At 37.9% G+C, this 21,879-nt stretch overlaps 1 protein-coding gene across 1 annotated transcript in view; it reads right to left on the bottom strand.

Annotated features, from left to right (window-relative positions):
• Positions 1–21,558, bottom strand: part of LOC140173655 (uncharacterized) — a 66,110-nt gene extending 44,552 nt beyond the window's left edge. Inside the window, exons 1-3 of the mRNA XM_072198158.1 lie at positions 21,003–21,558; positions 20,511–20,831; positions 19,819–20,377 (exon numbers count right to left, since the gene is read on the bottom strand). Of these exons, the coding sequence (XP_072054259.1) occupies positions 19,819–20,377; positions 20,511–20,831; positions 21,003–21,558 (1,436 nt within the window). The remainder of the gene's footprint in view (positions 1–19,818; positions 20,378–20,510; positions 20,832–21,002) is intronic.
• Between the last annotated feature and the right edge of the window lie 321 nt (positions 21,559–21,879).

The following is a 21,879-nucleotide window of genomic DNA, read 5'->3' as shown; positions in this document are numbered from 1 at the left end:
ATGGCAACACCAAACTTAGAGTGCAATCATATGCCAAATTATTGAAAGTAAACTAAGCAAAGCAAGGAAATGTTACCTACGGTTGGGTTGCCTCCCAACAAGCGCTCTTTTAATGTCATTAGCTTGACATGTTGTTCACGACTTTCTTCCTCTTCTTCCTGTTTGTTAAGAGGAATGACCTCAAGAGGAAAGAGGAGCCAGTTAATGCCCCTTGTTTTGAGTGCCTCTCCCCAGCAAGCCTTCTTCTGTTGTTAGCTTGAGTAAACTTGCTTGTTGGGGTAGGGGTGGGATGGCTTTTGGTTGACCTTTTCTTCTTCATAAATGTTGTCCTTCTTTTCTTGGTCACCATCCTTTTTTTAGGGTTCATGTTGATTGCCTTTACCACCTTGATTTCAGAATTTGGGTATTGTATGATGGGTGGAGCATCCTCTTCATCAAGAACTTCTTGAATTGGTGGTTCAATGAACTCACCCTCTATGCAACTCTCTGTTTCATTGGAGTGTGGGCTCCCTTGATTGACTTCCTCCATTGTTCTTGACCTTTGAATGAACTCCTCTGTTTCTGGAGAGAGTGAAGTGGTCTCTCTTTGTGCTCTCGGCTCTTCAATGAATTGTTCTTTAGAATAGAGTAGTGTATTCTGTCTCAATTTTTCTTCATGGTCCCTTCTTGCTATTTTCTCCTCTTCGTTTGTCTTCATTATTTCTTCAAGGAGGAGTTTTATCCTAGTGAGTCTCTCTTCTTCTCTACTTCTTTTGAGCTCTTCCATGAAGAGTTCCATCCTAGCAAGTCTATCTAAAGGTGGTTGGGGTAGGTTGTAATGGTTAGGCGGGGTTGGTTTGTGAATGGAATTGGTTGTTTTGTGGTTGTGTGTTCTGAAAGTGGTATGACTCTTGTGGGTAGTGGACTGAGTTTTGTGGATGGTAAAATGAGTTGTATGGATTTGGTAAAGACTTTTATGCTGAGGCATACTCAAATGATGAAGAATTTAGGCATATAATACTTAGAGGTGAGGTTGTATAATTGAGAGGTGATGGCTCTTGATGAATTGGGTATGAATAAGTGAAATCTCTTTGATTATGATCTTCCCAGCCACAACTTGAGTAGTGATCAATTTCACCAAAATATGGATCATTTTGTGGCTCTGGAAAATACCCCATTTCATGTTCTTGATACTCCCACCCACCATGAGCATAGTAAAGTGAATCATTCTGTGGTGGTGGAGAGTTTCCCATGAAATTTGATTGACTAAAATATGATGGATGCTCCTTTCTTTCCTGCAGAGAGCTCTGTCTCAAACAATAATCACCAAAAGAAATTGGAATCTCCATTGTCACAGATGAGAAAATTTCCAGTAAGGCAATATCACAAACAGTTAGTTAGCAAAAGAAAATAAAGAAACAAAAGAAAACAAAGACAAAAGAAAAGTGTCTAATCTAGTAAATCAATCAACCGGTAGTTTGTTAATCACGATTAATCCCCGGCAACGGCGCCATAAACTTGATGCATGGAAAACTTGTCTCGCAACAAATTCCCCTTCGGCAAGTGTACCAATTTGTCGTCAAGTAAAACCCACAATAGAGTGGGGTCGAATCCCACAGAGATTAACGGATTAAGCAATCAATGGTTAATTGATTATCCTAGTTAGACGATTCAGATTTGGATGATGAGCAGCAGGAATTGTAAATTTACAGAAAAGTAAAGAAAGCAATAAAGTACAGAAAAATAAAATGGCAAGAAAAGTAAATGTAATGAACATTGGGATCAAGAGATATTGCAATCCTCCGGATCATGTTCATTCTATTCTCTTCCTCAATCAATGCACTCATTGATCTCCTTGGCAATCTTAATTGATCGAATTACAATTTCTTGTAATTCAATCTCTCAAATCTTGATTAATAGCCAATTCCTTAGTCAATTGCTCATGGGAAGAGATGAAGTATGGTCACTGATTATACCACATGCATTTTCCAAATAAAGTGTTGAGAGGATTATAGTCACAAATCCATCTAAACCCAATTTGGTCCAGCATGAGAAAGCATTTCTAGCATGATCTCTTCATTCCTCTTTCAAGGTTCAGAAGAGATCCAAGTTTGAATAGCCTCTTTTCCAAGATACTACCCAATTGGATGAAGATCGAAAGCTTTCAAGTAAAATCAAGAGAAAAGAAAGAAGAAGAATAATAAGAACTACAATTGATCCATTGAATCACAATAGAGCTCTCTAACCCAATGTAAAGAGTTAGTTGATCATTGCTCTACAAAAATAGAAAAGAGAGAAAGTGCAAAAAAGTAAAGATGAAGATTCAAACTGAAATTGAAAATTCAACATTCATAAAATAAAAATTACAACTAAAAGAAAGAGAAGGAAAAGTGTGTGAGGGGAGGGAGTCCGAAGACCCCTCTTCAATCCCCCATTCCAGAATTGTCCAGATCCCATCCTTACTTGAATGTAAAAACTAAGGCCTTTATATAGGCTCTCCTAAATTAGAAAATGAAATTAAAAGCAAATTACAATAAAATGAAAATTCCTGTTCTAGATGCTTCTTGTGGCCTTGATTGGTTGACACTTGTGGGCTTGCTTGCTTGAGCTTTGTAGTGGACTTAAGAGAGAAGTGAGTCAAGTTGAGGTCCAGGTGCTAAAGTTTGTGCTAAAGTTAGCCACACTAATGCTACAAGTGTGGCGTTAGTGCTAAAGTTATTGTGGCTAACGTTGCACTTGCTGCCCAGTTGGTGTTTTTGGGGCTTAATAGATGCCTCTTGTTTGTACTCCAATTTCATGCCCACTATAGAGTATTATATATCGTTGGAAAGCTCTGAATGTCAGTTTTCTAAAGCAACTAGAATCACCACAATTGGACCTCTGTAGCTCAAGTTATGCTCCTTTGAAATGGACATGGTCGCTGGCCTAGTTGCTAGCGTTAATGAAAAACTTGAGTGCCAATAACGCTAGCGATTAGGGCTTCATTATTGCCAGTTTCTGAAGCTCAAAATTAGTGTCCACCCCATACTATTATATATTGTTGGAAATCCCTGGATGTCTACTTTCCAATGCATTTGGAAGCGCATCATTTGGAGCTCTACAACTCGAGTTACACTTCTTGGAAGGTGAAGAGGTCAGCTAGCCTTACTACAGGTTGATACCATGTTCATCTTTGCACTTTCGAGGCAAGTTTTCTCCCTCAAATTTAGTGTCCATCATGTAGTGCCATATATGCTTGGAAAGCTCTGGAATCATACTTTCCAATGCCACTGGAATCACCTCATTTGGAGTTCTGTGGCTCAAGTTATGCATGTTTGAAGAAGGCATGGTCAGGCTCTGAGGTGGGACTTTTGCCCAAGTTAACTACCACGTTAACTAAGTTAACATGGGAGTTAACGTGGCTCATGGTGGCTTGTGTGGGCTCCTTCCAACGTTAGGGACAATATTGGGTGTCACTAACGTTGGCGATCACCTTTCTTCTTCACGTTAACTTCCACATTAACTAAGTTAACGTGGGAGTTAACGTGGCTTCTTGGGGATAGTGTGGGTTTCTTCCAACGTTAGTGACAATGTTTGGTGTCACTAACGTTGTCGACAACCTTGTTTCTTCACGTTAGCTTCCACGTTAACTAGGTTAACGTGGGAGTTAACGTGGCTTCTTGTGACTTGGCCAACGTTAGTGATAAAGTTGAATGTCACTAACGTTGGCGTCCCCTTTTCTTCTTAACGTTAGAGGCCACGTTAACTAAGTTAACGTGGCAACTAACGTGGCCACTTATGAGCTTGGTCCAAAGTTAGTGATAATGTTAAGTGTCACTAACGTTGGCTCCATTTCCTTTCTTCAAAGTTAATGCCACTAACTTTTCTCACTAAAGTTGGGGCTTTCCTTCCTTCCACGTTAGTGCCTACGTTAGTGTAACTAACGTGGCCACTAATGTGGCTCTTCTCTTCTTCTTTTGGCCTGAAGTCAATCAAACAAAGTGCATCAAAGTCTTGCTCTTAATCATGGGATCATGCATCATCCAATTTATCATATAATTCATGCATAATTCTCATGAAATCATTCAAAATTCACAATATTTGTTTGAATCATGGTATGATTGCATTTTCAACCAAATACTTGCTTATTTCCTAAGAAAATGCATAAAACTACCCTAAAAACAATAAAGAAAAGGTCAGTGAAACTGGCCAAAATGCCCTGGCATCATCTGTGGAGATCCTAAGTTGTTGGCACCATGGATGATTGAATACATTCAATTGTTCACTCGGTAACACCTCACAAGGAAAAACAAGACGGTGACGATGGACACGAGACTGACTTTACTCCCAATCCCAATGAAAGAGAATGTCAAGATCAAACCCCTTGGGTTTGGTCATCGAGAAGGTCAAAACACCGGAGGTCAGTACTTTGTTGGCTTAGGGGAGGATTATGTCCATGCTATATAAGAAATGTGCCATCGTGAGCAAGAGTTAGAACACCATCTTGTAGAACGATAGTAATCACGACAACCTCGATCTTGAAGTCGTATGACAAGAGACTGGCATGATAGTTGCGACAAAAGACCCCAAACCAAGGACATAGGCGACATCAGGAGGATGATCATCATCAGTTTCACTCTCCTTAGAGAAATAGAAGGGAGTCTCCCCAACGTGAGGGAGGACATTGTGTGCCAGGAAGAAGGTCATGAACAAAATCTCGACCAGTCAGTCTAAAAGGAGAAGAACTTCGCAAAGGAGTGAAAGTCTTAAAAGGCATAGCGATACTCTGGAACATGTTATCATGGGATAGACATCATTTTCTTCTCACGTCCTATAAGTCCGATTGCCAAAAAGCTTTGACAAACCAACAAATTTGAAGTATGAAAGAATATCAGATCCTTAAGAGTACATAGATACATTTTAAGCAAGAATGATCGAATCTAGAAGGAGTATGAGATGTTATCTGATGTAAAGCTTTTTCGGTAACATTGTCGGGACCAATAATTACTTGGTTTAATTCCATACCGTCTGAATTCATTTTTCTTTTACCGATATCAAGTTAAAAATTCTTGCACATTTCACCACCAGAAGAACTCAAGACAAGCGTCCAATTTTGTTGCTTCATGTAGAACAAAAAGTTGGTGAGAGTATCCGAGATTACTTGGATTGTTTTAACAAAGCATTGTACACACAAACACCGGAAGTCGTGTTCTTGTGTCTTATTGTAGGATTGTTGGAAGGTGATTGTTGATGAGCGGATAATTTATACGCTTTTTGGCATTATTTTTTTGGTAGTTTTTAGTAGGATCTAGCTACTTTTAGGGATGTTTTTATTAGAAATTTACATTTCTGGACTTTACTATGAATTTGTGTGTTTTTCTGTGATTTCAGGTATTTTCTGGCTGAAATTGAGGGACCTGAGAAAAAAATCTGATAGGAGGCTGAAAAAGGACTACAGATGTTGTTGGATTCTGACCTCCCTGCACTCGAAATGGATTTTCTGTAGCTACAAAACTCCAAATGGCTCGCTCTTAATTGCGTTGGAAAGTAGACATCCAGGGATTTCCAGCAATATATAATAGTTTATACTTTATTCAAGTTTATATGACACAAACTGGCGTTCAACGCCAGTTCCATGCTGCATTCTGGAGTAAAACGCCAGAAACACATCAGAAACCAAAGTTAAACGCCAAAAATACGTTACAACTTGGGGTTTAACTCCATGAGAAGCCTCTGCACGTGTAAAGCTCAAGCTCAGCCCAAGCACACACCAAGTGGGCCCTGGAAGTGGATTTCTACATCAATTACTTATCTCTGTAACCCTAGTAGCTAGTTTAGTATAAATAGAACTTTTTACTATTGTACTAGGGATCTTTGATAAGTTTTATGGTATCTTAGACTTTTGTGGAGGCTGGCCATTCGGCCATGCCTGAACCATTATCACTTATGTATTTTCAACGGTGGAGTTTCTACACACCATAGATTAAGGTGTGGAGCTCTGCTGTTCCTCGAGTATTAATGCAAAGTACTATTGTTCTTCTATTCAATTCACGCTTATTCTTATTCTAAGATATCCATTCGCACCCAAGAACTTGATGAATGTGATGATTATGTGACGCTCATCACCATTCTCACTTATGAACGTGTACCTGACAACCACTTTCGTTCTACATGCAAATAAGCTCGAATGAATATCTCTTGAATTCCTTAATCAGAATCTTCGTGGAATAAGCTAGAATCAATTGGCAGCATTCTTGAGAATCCGGAAAGTCTAAACCTTGTCTGTGGTATTTCGAGTAGGATTCAGGGATTGAATGTCTGTGACGAGCTTCAAACTCGCGACTGTAGGGCGTGGTGACAATGCAAAAGGATAGTAAATCCTATTCTTACATGATCAAGAACCGACAGATGATTAGCCATGCGGTGACAGCGCACCTAGATCATTTTCACTGAGAGGACGGATGGTAGCTGGTGCATGAAATTGTGATCATCAATGGCGCCATCAACATGGTAAGCTCAATTGCAATCTCAACTCTTTATCACAACTTCGCACAACTAACCAGCAAGTGTACTGGGTCGTCCAAGTAATAAACCTTACGCGAGTAAGGGTCGATCCCACAGAGATTGTTGGTATGAAGCAAGCTATGGTCACCTTGTAAATCTTAGTCAGGCAAACTCAAATGGTTATGAATGATGAATAAAACATAAAGATAAAGATAGAGATACTTATGTAATTCATTGGTGGGAATTTCAGATAAGCGTAAGAAGATGCTTGGTCCCTTCCGTCTCTCTGCTTTCCTACTGTCTTCATCCAATCCTTCTTACTCCTTTCCATGGCAAGCTGTATATAGGGTTTCACCGTTGTCAGTGGCTACCTCCCATCCTCTCAGTGAAAATGTTCAACGCACCCTGTCACGGCACGGCTATTCAGCTGTCGGTTCTCGATCATGTCGGAATAGAATCCAGTGATTCTTTTGCGTCTGTCACTAACGCCCCACAATCGCGAGTTTGAAGCTCGTCACAGTCATTCAATCATTGAATCCTACTCAGAATACCACAGACAAGGTTTAGACCTTCCGGATTCTCTTGAATGCCGCCATCAATTCTAGCTTATACCACGAAGATTCCGATTAAGGGATCCAAGAGATAAACATTCAAGCCTTGTTTGCTTGTAGAACAGAAGTGGTTGTCAGGCACTCATTCATAAGTGAGAATGATGATGAGTGTCACATAATCATCACATTCATCATGTTCTTGGGTGCAAATGAATATCTTGGAATAAGAATAAGCCGAATTGAATAGAAGAACAATAGTAATTGCATTAATACTCGAGGTACAGCAGAGCTCCACACCTTAATCTATAGTGTGTAGAAACTCCACCGTTGAAAATACATAAGAACAAGGTCTAGGCATGGCCGTGAGGCCAGCCTCCCAATTATCTAAGATAGCATAAGAACAAAGATAGCTACCAAGATGAAAATACAATAGCAAAAGGTCTTATTTATAAAGAACTAGTAGCCTAAGGTTTACAAAGATGAGTAAATGACATAAAAATCCACTTCCGGGCCCACTTGGTGTGTGCTTGGGCTGAGCATTGAAGCATTTTCGTGTAGAGACTCTTCTTGGAGTTAAACGCCAGCTTTTATGCCAGTTTGGGCGTTTAACTCCCATTCTTGTGCCAGTTCCGGCGTTTAACGCCGGGCAGTTTTAAAGCTGATTTGGAACGCCGGTTTGGGCCATCAAATCTTGGGTAAAGTATGGACTATTATACATTGCTGGAAAGCCCAGGATGTCTACTTTCCAACGCTTTTAAGAGCGCGCCAATTGGGCTTATGTAGCTCCAGAAAATCCATTTCGAGTGCAGGGAGGTCAGAATCCAACAGCATCTGCAGTCCTTTTTAGTCTCTGAATCAGATTTTTGCTCAAGTCCCTCAATTTCAGCCAGAAAATACCTAAAATCACAGAAAAACCCACAAACTCATAGTAAACACCAGAAAAGTGAATTTTAACTAAAAACTAATAGAAATATACTAAAAACTAACTAGAACATACTAAAAACATACTAAAAACAATGCCAAAAAGCGTATAAATTATCCGCTCATCACAACACCAAACTTAAATTGTGGCTTGTCCCCAAGCAACTGAAAATCAAATAAGATAAAAAGAAGAGAATATACAATGAATTCCAAAAACATCTATGAAGATCAGTATTAATTAGATGAGCGGGGCTTTTAGCTTTTTGCCTCTGAACAGTTTTGGCATCTCACTCTATCCTTTGAAATTCAAAATGATTGGCTTCTTTAGGAACTCAGAATCCAGATAGTGTTATTGATTCTCCTAGTTAAGTATGATGATTCTTGAACACAGCTACTTTATGAGTCTTGGCCGTGGCCCAAAGCACTCTGTCTTCCAGTATTACCACCGGATACATACATGCCACAAACACATAATTGGGTGAACCTTTTCAGATTGTGACTCAGCTTTGCTAGAGTCCCCAATTAGAGGTGTCCAGGGTTCTTAAGCACACTCTTTTTGCCTTGGATCACAACTTTATTTTTTTCTTTTTCTCTCTCTTTTTTTTCGTTTTTTTCGTTTTCTTTTCTCCCTTTTTTTTCGTTTTTCTCCTTCTCTTTTTTTTTTGTATTCACTACTTTTTCTTGCTTCAAGAATCATTTTTATGATTTTTCAAATCCTCAGTAACATGTCTCCTTTTTCATCATTCTTTCAAGAGCCAACATTCATGAACAACAAATTCAAAAGTCATATGCACTGTTTAAGCATACATTTAGAAAACAAAAATATTGCCACCACATCAAAATAATTAATCTATTATAAAATTTAAAATTCATGCGATTCTTCTCTTTTTCAATTAAGAACATTTTTCATTTAAGAGAGGTGATGGATTTATAGGACATTCATAACTTTAAGGCATAGACACTAAGACACTAATGATCACAAGACACAAACATAGATAAACATAAGCATGATTTTTTTCGGAAAACAGAAAAAGAAAGAACAAGGAAATTAAAGAACGGGTCCACTTTAGTGATGGCGGCTTGTTCTTCCTCTTGAAGATCTTATGGAGTGCTTGAGCTCCTCAATGTCTCTTCCTTGTCTTTGTTGCTCCTCTCTCATGATTCTTTGATCTTCTCTAATTTCATGGAGGAGAATGGAATGTTCTTGGTGCTCCACCCTTAGTTGTCCCATGTTGGAACTCAATTCTCCTAGGGAGGTGTTCAGTTGCTCCCAATAGTTTTGTGGAGGAAAGTGCATCCCTTGAGGCATCTCAGGGATTTGATGATGAGAGGGGTCTCTTGTTTGCTCCATCCTCTTCTTAGGGATGGGCTTGTCCTCATCAATGGGGATGTCTCCCTCAATGTCAATTCCAACTGAATAACAGAGGTGACAAATGAGATGAGGAAAGGCTAACCTTGCCAAGGTAGAGGACTTGTCCGCCACCTTATAAAGTTCTTGGGATATAACCTCATGAACTTCTACTTCCTCTCCAATCATGATGCTATGAATCATGATGGCCCGGTCTATAGTAACTTCAGACCGGTTGCTAGTGGGAATGATTGAGCGTTGGATAAACTCCAACCATCCCCTAGCCACGGGCTTGAGGTCATGCCTTCTCAATTGAACCGGATTTCCTCTTGAATCTCTCTTCACAAATGACTGTGAGGACTTGGTCCAACCTTTGATCAAAGTTGACCCTTCTAGTGTAAGGATGTTCATCTCCTTGCATCATGGGCAAGTTGAATGCCAACCTTACATTTTCCGGACTAAAATCCAAGTATTTCCCCCGAACCATAGTAAGCCAATTCTTTGGGTCCGGGTTCACACTTTGATCATGGTTCTTGGTGATCCATGCATTGGCATAGAACTCTTGAACCATTAAGATTCTGACTTGTTGAATGGGGTTGGTAAGAGCTTCCCAACCTCTTCTTCGGATCTCATGTCGGATCTCCGGATATTCACTCTTTTGAGTTTGAAAGGGACCTCGGGGATCACCTTCTTCAAGGCCACAACTTCATAGAAGTGGTCTTGATGCACCCTTGAGATGAATCTCTCCATCTCCCATGACTCGGAGGTGAAAGCTTTTGTCTTCCCTTTCCTCTTTCTAGAGGTTTCTCCGGCCTTGGATGCCATAAATGGTTATGGAAAAACAAAAAGCAATGCTTTTACCACACCAAACCTAAAAGGTTTGCTCGTCCTCGAGCAAAAGAAGAAAGAAGAGAGTAGAAGAAGAAGAAATGAAGGAGATGGAGGAGGCTTTGTGGTTCGGCCAAAGGGGGAGAAGTAGTGTTTAGGTTGTGTGAAAATGAAGGAGTGAAGATGGGCTTATATAGGGGTGGAGAGAGGGGTAGGGTTCGGTCATATATGGGTGGGTTTGGGAGGGAAACTGGTTTGAATTTGAATGGTGAGGTAGGTGGGGTTTTGTGAAGGGTGGATGTGAGTGGTGAAGAGAAAGATGGGATTTGATAGGTGAAGGGTTTTTGGGGAAGAGGTGTTAAGGTGATTGGTGAATGGGTGAAGAAGAGAGAGAGTGGTGGGGTAGGTGGGGATCCTGTGGGGTCCACAGATCCTGAGGTGTCAAGGAAAAGTCATCCCTGCACCAAGTGGCGAGCAAAATTGCTCTTCATGCCAATTCTGGCGTTAAACGCCGGGCTGATGCCCATTTCTGGTATTTAACGCCAACTTTTTGCCCTTTCCTGGCGTTTAACGCCAGTCTGGTGCCCCTTTCTGGCGTTAAACGCCCAGAATGGTGCCAGACTGGGTGTTAAACGCCCATCTGCTAGCCTTACTGGCGTTTAAACGCCAGCAAATTCTCCTCCAGGGTGTGCTATTTTTCTTTCTGTTTTTCTTTCTGTTTTTGCTTTTTCAATTGATTTTGTGACTTCTCATGATCATCAACCTACAGAAAACATAAAATAACAAAAGAGAATAGATAAATATAATAAGATTGGGTTGCCTCCCAACAAGCGCTTCTTTAATGTCATTAGCTTGACAGTGGGCTCTCATGGAGCCTCACAGATACTCAGAGCAATGTTGGAGCCTCCCAACACCAAACTTAGAGCTTGAATGTGGGGGTTCAACACCAAACTTAGAAGTTAGTTGTGGCTTCCCAACACCAAACTTAGAGTTTGACTCTGTTTTGAGAGAAGCTCTTCATGCTTCCACTCCATGGTTACAGAGGGATATCCTTGAGCCTTAAACACAAGGGATTCTTCATTCACTTGAATGATTAATTCTCCTCTGTCCACATCAATCACAGCCTTTACTGTGGCTAGGAAGGGTCTGCTAAGGATGATGGATTCATCCATGCACTTCCCAGTCTCTAGGACTATGAAATCAGCAGAGATGTAATGGTCTTTAACTTTTACCAGAACATCCTCTACAAGTCCATAAGCTTGTTTTCTTGAATTGTCTGCCATCTCTAGTGAGATTTTTGCAGCTTGCACCTCAAAGATTCCTAACTTCTCCATTACAGAGAGAGGCATGAGGTTTATGCTTGACCTTAGGTCACACAAGGCCTTCTTGAAGATCATGGTGCCTATGGTGCAAGGTATTGAGAACTTCCCAGGATCTTGTCTCTTTTGAGGTAGTTTCTGCCTAGACAAGTCATCCAGTTCTTTGGTGAGCAAAGGAGGTTCGTTCTCTCAAGTCTCATTACCAAATAACTTGTCATTTAACTTCATGATTGCTCCAAGGTATTTAGCAACTTGCTCTTTAGTGACATCTCCATCATCTTCAGAGGAAGAATACTCATCAGAGCTCATGAATGGCAGAAGTAAATCCAATGAAATTTCTATGGTCTCAGTGGGAGCCTCAGATTCCCATGGTTCTTCATTGGGGAACTCATTGGAGGCCAGTGGACGTCCATTGAGGTCTTCCTCAGAGGCGTTCACTGCCTCTCCCTCCTCTCCAAATTTGGCCATGTTGATGGCCTTGCACTCTCCTTTTGGATTTTCTTCTGTATTGCTTGGAAGAGTACTAGGAGGGAGTTCAGTAATTTTCTTGCTCAGCTGTCCCACTTGTGCCTCCAAATTCCTAATGGAGGACCTTGTTTCAGTCATGAAACTTTGAGTGGTTTTGATTAGATCAGAGACCATGGTTGCTAAGTCAGAGTAGTTCTGCTTAGAATTCTCTCTCTGTTGCTGAGAAGATGATGGAAAAGGCTTGCCATTGCTAAACCTGTTTCTTCCACCATTATTGTTGTTGGAACCTTCTTGAGGTCTCTGTTGATCCTTCCATGAGAGATTTGGATGATTTCTCCATGAAGGATTATAGGTGTTTCCATAGGATTCTCCCATGTAATTCACCTGTTCAATTGAAGGGTTCTCAGGATCATAAGCTTTTTCTTCAGATGAAGTTTCCTTAGTACTGCCTGGTGCATTTTGCATTCCAGACAGACTTTGAGAAATCATATTGACTTGCTGGGTCAATATTTTGTTCTGAGCCAATATGGCATTCAGAGTATCAATCTCAAGAACTCCTTTCTTCTGATTCGTCCCATTGTTCATAGGATTCCTTTCAGAAGTGTACATGAATTGGTTATTTGCAACCATTTCAATGAGTTCTTGAACTTCTGCAGGCGTCTTCTTTAGATGAAGAGATCCTCCAGCAGAGCTATCCAAAGACATCTTGGACAGTTCAGACAGACCATCATAGAAAATACCTATGATGCTCCATTCAGAAAGCATGTCAGAGGGACACTTTCTGATCAATTGTTTGTATCTTTCCCAAGCTTCATAGAGGGATTCTCCTTCCTTCTGTCTGAAGGTTTGGACTTCCACTCTAAGCTTACTCAATTTTTGAGGTGGAAAGAACTTTGCTAAGAAGGCATTGACTAGCTTTTCCCAAGAGTTTAGGCTTTCTTTAGGTTGTGAGTCCAACTATACCCTAGCTCTGTCTTTTACAGCAAAAGGGAATAGCATAAGTCTGTAGACCTCAGGGTCAACCCCATTAGTCTTGACAGTGTCATAGATTTGCAAGAACTCAGCTAAAAACTGATGAGGATCTTCCAATGGAAGTCCATGGAACTTGCAATTCTGTTGCATTAGAGAAACTAATTGAGGCTTAAGCTCAAAGTTGTTTGCTCCAATGGCAGGGATAGAGATGCTTCTCCCATAGAAGTCGGGAGTAGGTGCAGTAAAGTCACCCAGCACCTTCCTTGCATTGTTGGCATTGTTGTTGTTTTCGGCTGCCATGTCTTCTTCTTCTTTGAAGATTTCTGTTAGGTCCTCTACAGAGAGTTGTGCCTTAGCTTCTCTTAGCTTTCGCTTCAAGGTCCTTTCAGGTTCAGGGTCAGCCTCAACAAGAATACTTTTGTCTTTGCTCCTGCTCATATGAAAGAGAAGAGAACAAGAAAATATGGAATCCTCTATGTCACAGTATAGAGATTCCTTGAGATGTCAGAGGAAAAGAAAAATAGAAGGAAGAAGTAGAAGAATTCGAACTTATCAATGAAAGATGGAGTTCGAATTGTGCATTGAGGAGTAGTGTTAGTCCATATATAGAAGGATGTGAGAAAAAGGGAAGTAATTTTCGAAAATTAAGTGAAAGATTTTAAAAACATTTTGAAAAACAATAATTGATTTTCAAAAACTAAGAGTGAAAAAAAAGAAATCAAGTGATTTTTTGAAAAAAAATTTTGAAATTAGAAATTAAAAAGATATGATTGAAAACTATTTTGAAAAAGATGTGATTAGGAAGATATGATTGAAAAGTTATGGTTATAAAAAGATGTGATTGAGAAGATATGATTTGAAAAACAATTTAAAAAGATTTGATTTTGAAAATTAATTACTTGGCTAACAAGAAAAGATATGATTCAAACATTAAACCTTTCTCAACAGAAAAGGCAACATACTTGAAATGTTGAATCAAATCATTAATTGATAGCAGGTATCTTTGAAAATGGAAAGAAATTGATTTTGAAAAAGGTTTGATTGAAAAGATTTGATTTGAAAAAGATTTGATTTTGAAAAGATTTTGAAAACTTAAAAAAAATGATTTGAAAACAAAATCTTCCCTCTTGTGCCATCCTTGCGTTAAACGCCCAGAATGGTGCACATTCTGGCATTTAACGCCTAAACCACTACCCTTTTGGGCGTTAAACGCCCAACCAGGCACCCTGGCTGGCGTTTAAATGCCAGTTTGCCTTCTTCACTGGGCATTTTTGAACACCCAGCTTTTTCTGTATAATTCCTCTGTTGTATATTCTGAATCTTCAATTCTCTGTATTATTGACTTGAAAAGACACAAATTAATTTTTTTTTTTGGATTTTTAATAATGAGGAATAATCAAAATGCAACTAAAATCAAATAACAATGCATGCAAGACACCAAACTTAGCAATTTGTATACTACTGACACTAACAAAATGAGAATGCACATGAGAAACACAAAACACTCAAGTCAAGAGAATTTAAAGATTAGAGCAATGAAATCATCAAGAACAACTTGAAGATTAATGAGGACACATGCATGAATTCGAAAAATGCAAGGAGAACAGAAACATGCAATTGACATCAAACCTAACATGAGACTAGTGTCTCAATAAGAAACATAAAATATTTTTGGTTTTTTTATGATTTTGTAAATTTTTTTTGGATTTTTTTTGAAAATTAAGTGAAGAGGAAAAATAAAAATATCAAAATTCTTAATGAGAATTCCAAGAATCATGCAATGTTAGTCTAAAGCTTCAGTCTAAAGAAATTAGACATGGCTGAACAAGCTTCAGCAGGACATTGCATTCAAGAGCTAAATTGATGAAAATCAATCAGCTTTGGTGATGATAAGAACATCACCTTGAAACACTAGAATTCATTCTTAAGAACTCTGAAGAAAAATACCCAATCTAAGCAACAAGATGAACCGTCAGTTGTCCAAACTCAACAATCCTCGGCAACGGCGCCAAAAACTTGGTGCTGTTGCCGGATCAGAAATTTGGCACTGATGTTACCGGACCAAAAGCTTGCCGAAAACTCGAACAATCCCCGGCAACGGCGCCAAAAACTTGGTGCACAAAATTGTGATCATCAATGGCGCCATCAACATGGTACGCTCAATTGCAATCTCAACTCTTTATCACAACTTCGCACAACTAACCAGCAAGTGTACTGGGTCGTCCAAGTAATAAACCTTACGCGAGTAAGGGTCGATCCCACAGAGATTGTTGGTATGAAGCAAGCTATGGTCACCTTGTAAATCTTAGTCAGGAAAACTCAAATGGTTATGAATGATGAATAAAACATAAAGATAAAGATAGAGATACTTATGTAATTCATTGGTGGGAATTTCAGATAAGCGTAAGAAGATGCTTGGTCCCTTCCGTCTCTCTGCTTTCCTACTGTCTTCATCCAATCCTTCTTACTCCTTTCCATGGCAAGCTGTATGTAGGGTTTCACCGTTGTCAGTGGCTACCTCCCATCCTCTCAGTGAAAATGTTCAACGCACCCTGTCACGGCACGGCTATTCAGCTGTCGGTTCTCGATCATGTCGGAATAGAATCCAGTGATTCTTTTGCATCTGTCACTAACGCCCCACAATCGCGAGTTTGAAGCTCGTCACAGTCATTCAATCATTGAATCCTACTCAGAATACCACAGACAAGGTTTAGACCTTCCGGATTCTCTTGAATGCTGCCATCAATTCTAGCTTATACCACGAAGATTCCGATTAAGGGATCCAAGAGATAAACATTCAAGCCTTGTTTGCTTGTAGAACAGAAGTGGTTGTCAGGCACTCGTTCATAAGTGAGAATGATGATGAGTGTCACATAATCATCACATTCATCATGTTCTTGGGTGAAAATGAATATCTTGGAACAAGAATAAGCCAAATTGAATAGAAGAACAATATTAATTGCATTAATACTCGAGGTACAGCAGAGCTCCACACCTTAATCTATAGTGTGTAAAAACTCCACCGTTGAAAATACATAAGAACAAGGTCTAGGCATGGCCGTGAGACCAGCCTCCCAATGATCTAAGATAGCATAAGAACAAAGATAGCTACCAAGATGAAAATACAATAGCAAAAGGTCTTATTTATAAAGAACTAGTAGCCTAAGGTTTACAAAGATGAGTAAATGACATAAAAATCCACTTCCGGGCCCACTTGGTGTGTGCTTGGACTGAGCATTGAAGCATTTTCGTGTAGAGACTCTTCTTGGAGTTAAACACCAGCTTTTATGCCAGTTTGGGCGTTTAACTCCCATTCTTGTGTCAGTTCCGGCGTTTAACGCCGGGCAGTTTTAAAGCTGATTTGGAACACCAGTTTGGGCCATCAAATCTTGGGCAAAGTATGGACTATTATACATTGCTGGAAAGCCCAGGATGTCTACTTTCCAACGCCGTTAAGAGCGCACCAATTGGGATTCTGTAGCTCCAGAAAATCTACTTCGAGTGCAGGGAGGTCAGAATCCAACAGCATCTGCAGTCCTTTTTAGTCTCTGAATCAGATTTTTGCTCAAGTCCCTCAATTTCAGCCAGAAAATACCTGAAATTATAGAAAAACACACAAACTCATAGTAAACGCCAGAAAAGTGAATTTTAACTAAAAACTAATAGAAATATACTAAAAACTAACTAGAACATACTAAAAATATACTAAAAATAATGCCAAAAAGCGTATAAATTATCCGCTCATCAGTAGCCATTGACAACGGTGATCCCCCAATATATAGCTTGCCATGGAAAGGAGTAAGAATGATTGGATGAAAGCAGTAGGAAAGCAGAGATTCAGAAGGAACATAGTATCTTCATGCGCTTATCTGAAATTCCCACCAATGAATTACATAAGTATCTCTATCTTTATTTTATGCTTTATTTATCTTTATATTCAAAAACCATTATAACCATTAGAATCCGCCTGACTGAGATTTACTAGATGACCATAGCTTGCTTCATACCAACAATCTCTGTGGGATCGACCCTTACTCACGTAAGGTTTATTACTTGGACGACCTAGTGCACTTGCTGGTTAGTTGTGCGAAGTTGTGAAGAATGTGTGTGAACCGTAGTATTGTGCACCAAGTTTTTGAAGCCATTGCTAGGAATTATTTGAGTTGTGAAAAGTATGAGTTATAATTTTGCCTATCGAGTTTTTGGCGGCATTGCTAAGCAATGTTTGAGTTTGGACAACTGACGGTTCATCTTGTTGCTCAGATTAGGTAATTTTCTTTTCAAAAACTTTTCAAAAATCTTTCAAAAATTTTTTATTTGTTTTCGTTTTTCCGAAATGAAATTTTCGAAAAATCCAAAAAATTAATAAAATCAAAAAATCAAAAATTTTTTTGTGTTTCTTGTTTGAGTCTTGAGTCAATTTTTAAGTTTGGTGTCAATTGGATGTTTTTAAAATTTATGCATTTTTTTTGAAAATTTCATGCATTGCATTCTTCATGATCTTCAAGTTGTTCTTCGTAAGTCTTCTTGTTTGATCTTCATATTTTCTTGTTTTGTGTCTTTTGTTGTTTTTCATATGCATTTTTTAATTGATAGTGTCTAAACATTAAAATTTTCTAAATTTGGTGTCTTGCATGTTTTTCTTTTCTTGAAAATTTTTCCAAAATAAGTTCTTGATGTTCATTATGATCTTCATAATGTTCCTAGTGTTCATCTTGACATTCATAGTGTTCTTGCATGCATCATTGGTTTTGATCCAAAATTTTCATGTTTTGTGTCATATTTGTGTTTTTCTCTCTCCTCATTAAAAATTCAAAAATAAAAAAATATCTTTCCCTTATTTCTCTCATAAATTTTGAAATCTTTGGGTTGACTTAGTCAAAAATTTTTAAAATAAGTTATTTCTTGTTAGTCAAGTCAAGATTTCAATTTTAAAAATCCTATCTTTTCAAAATATTTTTTTTTTCAAAAATCAAATCTTTTTCATTTTTCTTCTTATTTTTTGAAAATTTTAAAATTGATTTTCAAAATCTTTTTCTTAATTTTATTTCATAATTTTCGAAAACTTTACTAACAATTAATGTGATTGATTCAAAAATTTGAAGTTTGTTACTTTCTTATTAAGAAAGGTTCAATCTTTAAATCCTAGAATCATATCTTTTAGTTTCTTCTTAGTCAAGTAATCAATTTTAATTTTAAAAATCAAATCTTTTTCAACAATATCTTTTCAATCATATCTTTTCAAATCATATCTTTTTCAAAATCAATTTCAAAATCTTTTCTAACTCCTTATCTTTTCAAAATTGATTTTCAAATCTTTTTCAACTAACTAATTGACTTTTTGTTTGTTTTACTACTAGTGTTAAACCCGTGCGATGCACGGGCTTATATTTAAATTTAATAAGTTAAATTAAAAATAATATTTTATAATAATATATTTTTTAAATTTAGTATAATACTATCATCGTCGTTATATAATAAACATGTTAAATATGTTGTTTTATCTTTATTCAAAGTAAAATATAAATAGAAGAGTTTGAAGTTTATAATATTCTTGAACCATAAGGAGGGAGACATGAAAAAAAAAGAACATATATAACTGTAATAATAGCATGTTAATTTTACACTAAATTTTATATTAAAAAGCTAATAAAAATTTATCGGCAACCTAATATCTTACTAACTTCATTAGAAAAGAAATTGGCATAGGATGTTGTGCTCCTTGTTATACATTTCATTTCAAATCTGAAAAAAGAGTTATAGATAAATTAGTTATATCTATAGTAAATATTTTACAAAAGTATGAATCATAACTTGCTATTAAAATGAAAATAATATTATTCTTACCTAAATATTATTAAAAACCTCTTTGAACACGACATTTGTTGTTGATGACTTTGGATTGCCGTCTTCGTCTAGAATTAAAACCCTCAGGCCACTGCGACTCTCAACTCTTGACAAAGCAAAATAAAGTTGTCCATGTGTGAAAACTGATTTTGGCAAATAAAGCCCTACATGTGATAATGATTGACCCTGACTCTTGTTAATGGTCATTGCAAAGCACACTGTTAATGGAAATTGTCTCCGTTGGAACTTAAATGGCAATCCTGAATCTGAAGGGATCAAGTTCATTCTTGGAATGTGCACTTTATCTCCAATATTTCTACCAGTCACTACCGTCGCTCCAATTACGTTGCTGCCAAGTTTGTTAACTATTAATCTTGTCCCGTTGCATAAACCTGAAGTCTGGTCTATGTTTCACAGTAGCATTATAGCGACTCCTCGCTTCAAAGTCAACTTGTGATTGGGTAGTCCCGAACATTTGATGTCATTTAGGAACTCTGGTGTGAACCACTCCTGTTGTACATCTTCATTCTCATCAGCTTGACGTGTTGTGTCAGAGCTCAAATACTCCTTTTCTATTCCTGGAAAGATTGTTAAGACAAAATCGTTTACCTTCTCGACACTCTCAAGCTTGGGTGCAAGAATTGCCCTACTCTGAAAATACCTGTAATCTGACATGTTTTGCAACAAATTTGGGTATGCAAAGTCTACCAAATGAGAGAGAGGGTCATCAGTAGTTGTAATCAATAGATCATCTGGAATTTCAACTTCTGATTCATCACCAACAATAGAGCCAATATTTCCATTTCCAATATCAAGTATCCAATTAGCGAATCTCTTCATTTCACCTTCATCTTGATCCGAAGAAGACATTAGAAGTCTCATATTCGTATGCAGTTTCAGAACCTTACAAAACGACCACAGATGGGATGAGTTAATAGTAGATGCCAATATATCGTGTCTACTCCCTTTCGGAATCACCGGAAGTATCTGTCTGAAATCACCTCCTAGAACAACAACCTTACCACCAAATGGTTGATGTGTCTTATGTTGATCGGTAACTGACATAAGATCCCTGAGCGTCCGATCAAGTGCTTCAAAGCACATTTTATTGAGCATTGGAGCTTCATCCCAAATTATTAAGCTACTTTGAATGAGCAGCTCAGCCTTCAAGCTGCCATGCTTGATGTTGCAAGTAGATTCATCAGTAATTGTAATGGGCATTGAAAATCTAGAATGAGCCATTCTGCCACCAGGTAGGAGTAAAGAAGCAATTCCACTGGATGTGACATTTAAAACGATCTTTCCTCTAGACCGAATAGCAGAAGAAAGTCCATTCCAAATAAATGTCTTACCACACCCACCATGCCCATGAACAAAGTAAAAGCCACCAGAGTCTGTAATAACAGCATTGAGTATCTCATCAAATACTAACCTTTGCTCATGAGTCATCTTTTGTTCCGTATATAAGTTTGTATGAGTCAACTCATTTGTGTGATATGCTAACTCCTCCTCTATCAGCTTATTCTGAAAAAGGCAAACATCAGACATCACAGGATATGGCATTGATTGATAGTCTCTTAAAGATCTCGCATTGTTGTTAAGTATCTTCTCAATCTCAATAAGGCAGAGGTTTTTCAATTCATCATCAGTCACGTTTACTCCTAGCAAAAGCACATGGTGATTTTATGAAATATTTAATAAGTAATTTCAAAATAAAACTATTAATATTATTAATAAAAATAAAGATAATAAGAGAATAAAATCTTGATATAAAAAAAAGACATAGTAAAATACCTTGATATTTCAAAGCTTTTCTCCTCTCATATAGTATTCCATCAGCTAATAATGTCCAAGTTGCATTCCAAACACGCTCTGGGTTGCTAATGCTATTAGATATCAGTAGCATCGCAAATAATTTTCTCAATTGACCACCAGATGCAAGTTCAGCTACCTCATTAATAGCTGCAATGAATTCCCTATCATCGCACAGTAGTCCCATGGAATAGCAAGCATCTTGGAAGCTAGAATATGTAATTCCATTAACTGTCCTAATAGACTTATATGTTGTGCAACCTCTGTGAACAGCTAACAAAATTCTCATATAATAAATATCACCTGTACCCAGCGGAACATAATTTAACCTCCCGATAGAATACTCTCTTTTTCATGGATGCCATTCCCTTGATTCTCTATCATAAACAAATTGATTTGGAAACTCAGCATACGTCAAAGTTTGACCTGCTTCAAATTTTTTATTGGCCTCCATCCATGCTAAGAACATCGTACATTTTCCTTCCTCTTCTTCCACGATTTCTTCAAGATCGTCATCATCTTTAAAGATGATATTTTGCTCTCCAGGCAAATGAAAAGTTAATCTCATCACTGAAGGCCACCTTTGATGAATATCATATGCTAAGGTTCTCCACACAGCCTCACATGCAGACAAATATCTGCAATCATAAAATTGTTTGATCTCATCAATAACCTGAGCATCCTCTCCACTGGAAGTTTCCTTTGTAACTCCAACTGCTACCCTGTCTGGACCTTTATTCACGTACTTAAACAAATATTTGATAGCATTTGACTTGTTACAGTACTCTAAATTAACATGCGCTTGATAAGATATCAGCAGATATGCATTATATGGAACCACATTCCTATTATCCATATGGACTCCCTTCTTCTCAGTAACCGCCCCTGTGTCTCGTCTTCTATATGATGGGTATCCACTATCATCGATAACCGTGGTTCTACTGAATGTCTTGGGATAATATTTGGTGCAGTACCCATCTTTCATGCAGGGAGATTTTGAGAATGCTCTACCACATGGTCCATGAATCATATATGTAGATACAACTCTAAACAATTTTGGGTGCCGAACAGGATCTGGCAACTCTGAAGATATTAACTGATCAATTTGAGTTGTCGTTGTTATCTTATGGTCTCCACTTAACCATAAAAGAATGTGAGCATGTGGTAGACCTCCTTTTTTGGAATTCCACCGTATACATTCCTTATACCAAAAAGACAAAAAAAATATGTTATATTTAAACTATCTATTTTATGTATGTGCTTTGATAAATTAAGGATGATAATAAAAAATCAATAATATGCTAAGTAAGAAAATATTTTTCCATTTATTTTATAACAATCTAAAGGAATA

The sequence above is a fragment of the Arachis hypogaea genome, chromosome 6 (genome assembly GCF_003086295.3).
Source record: "Arachis hypogaea cultivar Tifrunner chromosome 6, arahy.Tifrunner.gnm2.J5K5, whole genome shotgun sequence".
NCBI lineage: Eukaryota > Viridiplantae > Streptophyta > Magnoliopsida > Fabales > Fabaceae > Arachis > Arachis hypogaea.
The sequence above is the reverse complement of the archived record's forward strand: the minus strand, read 5'-3'. Positions and strand labels throughout refer to the sequence as shown.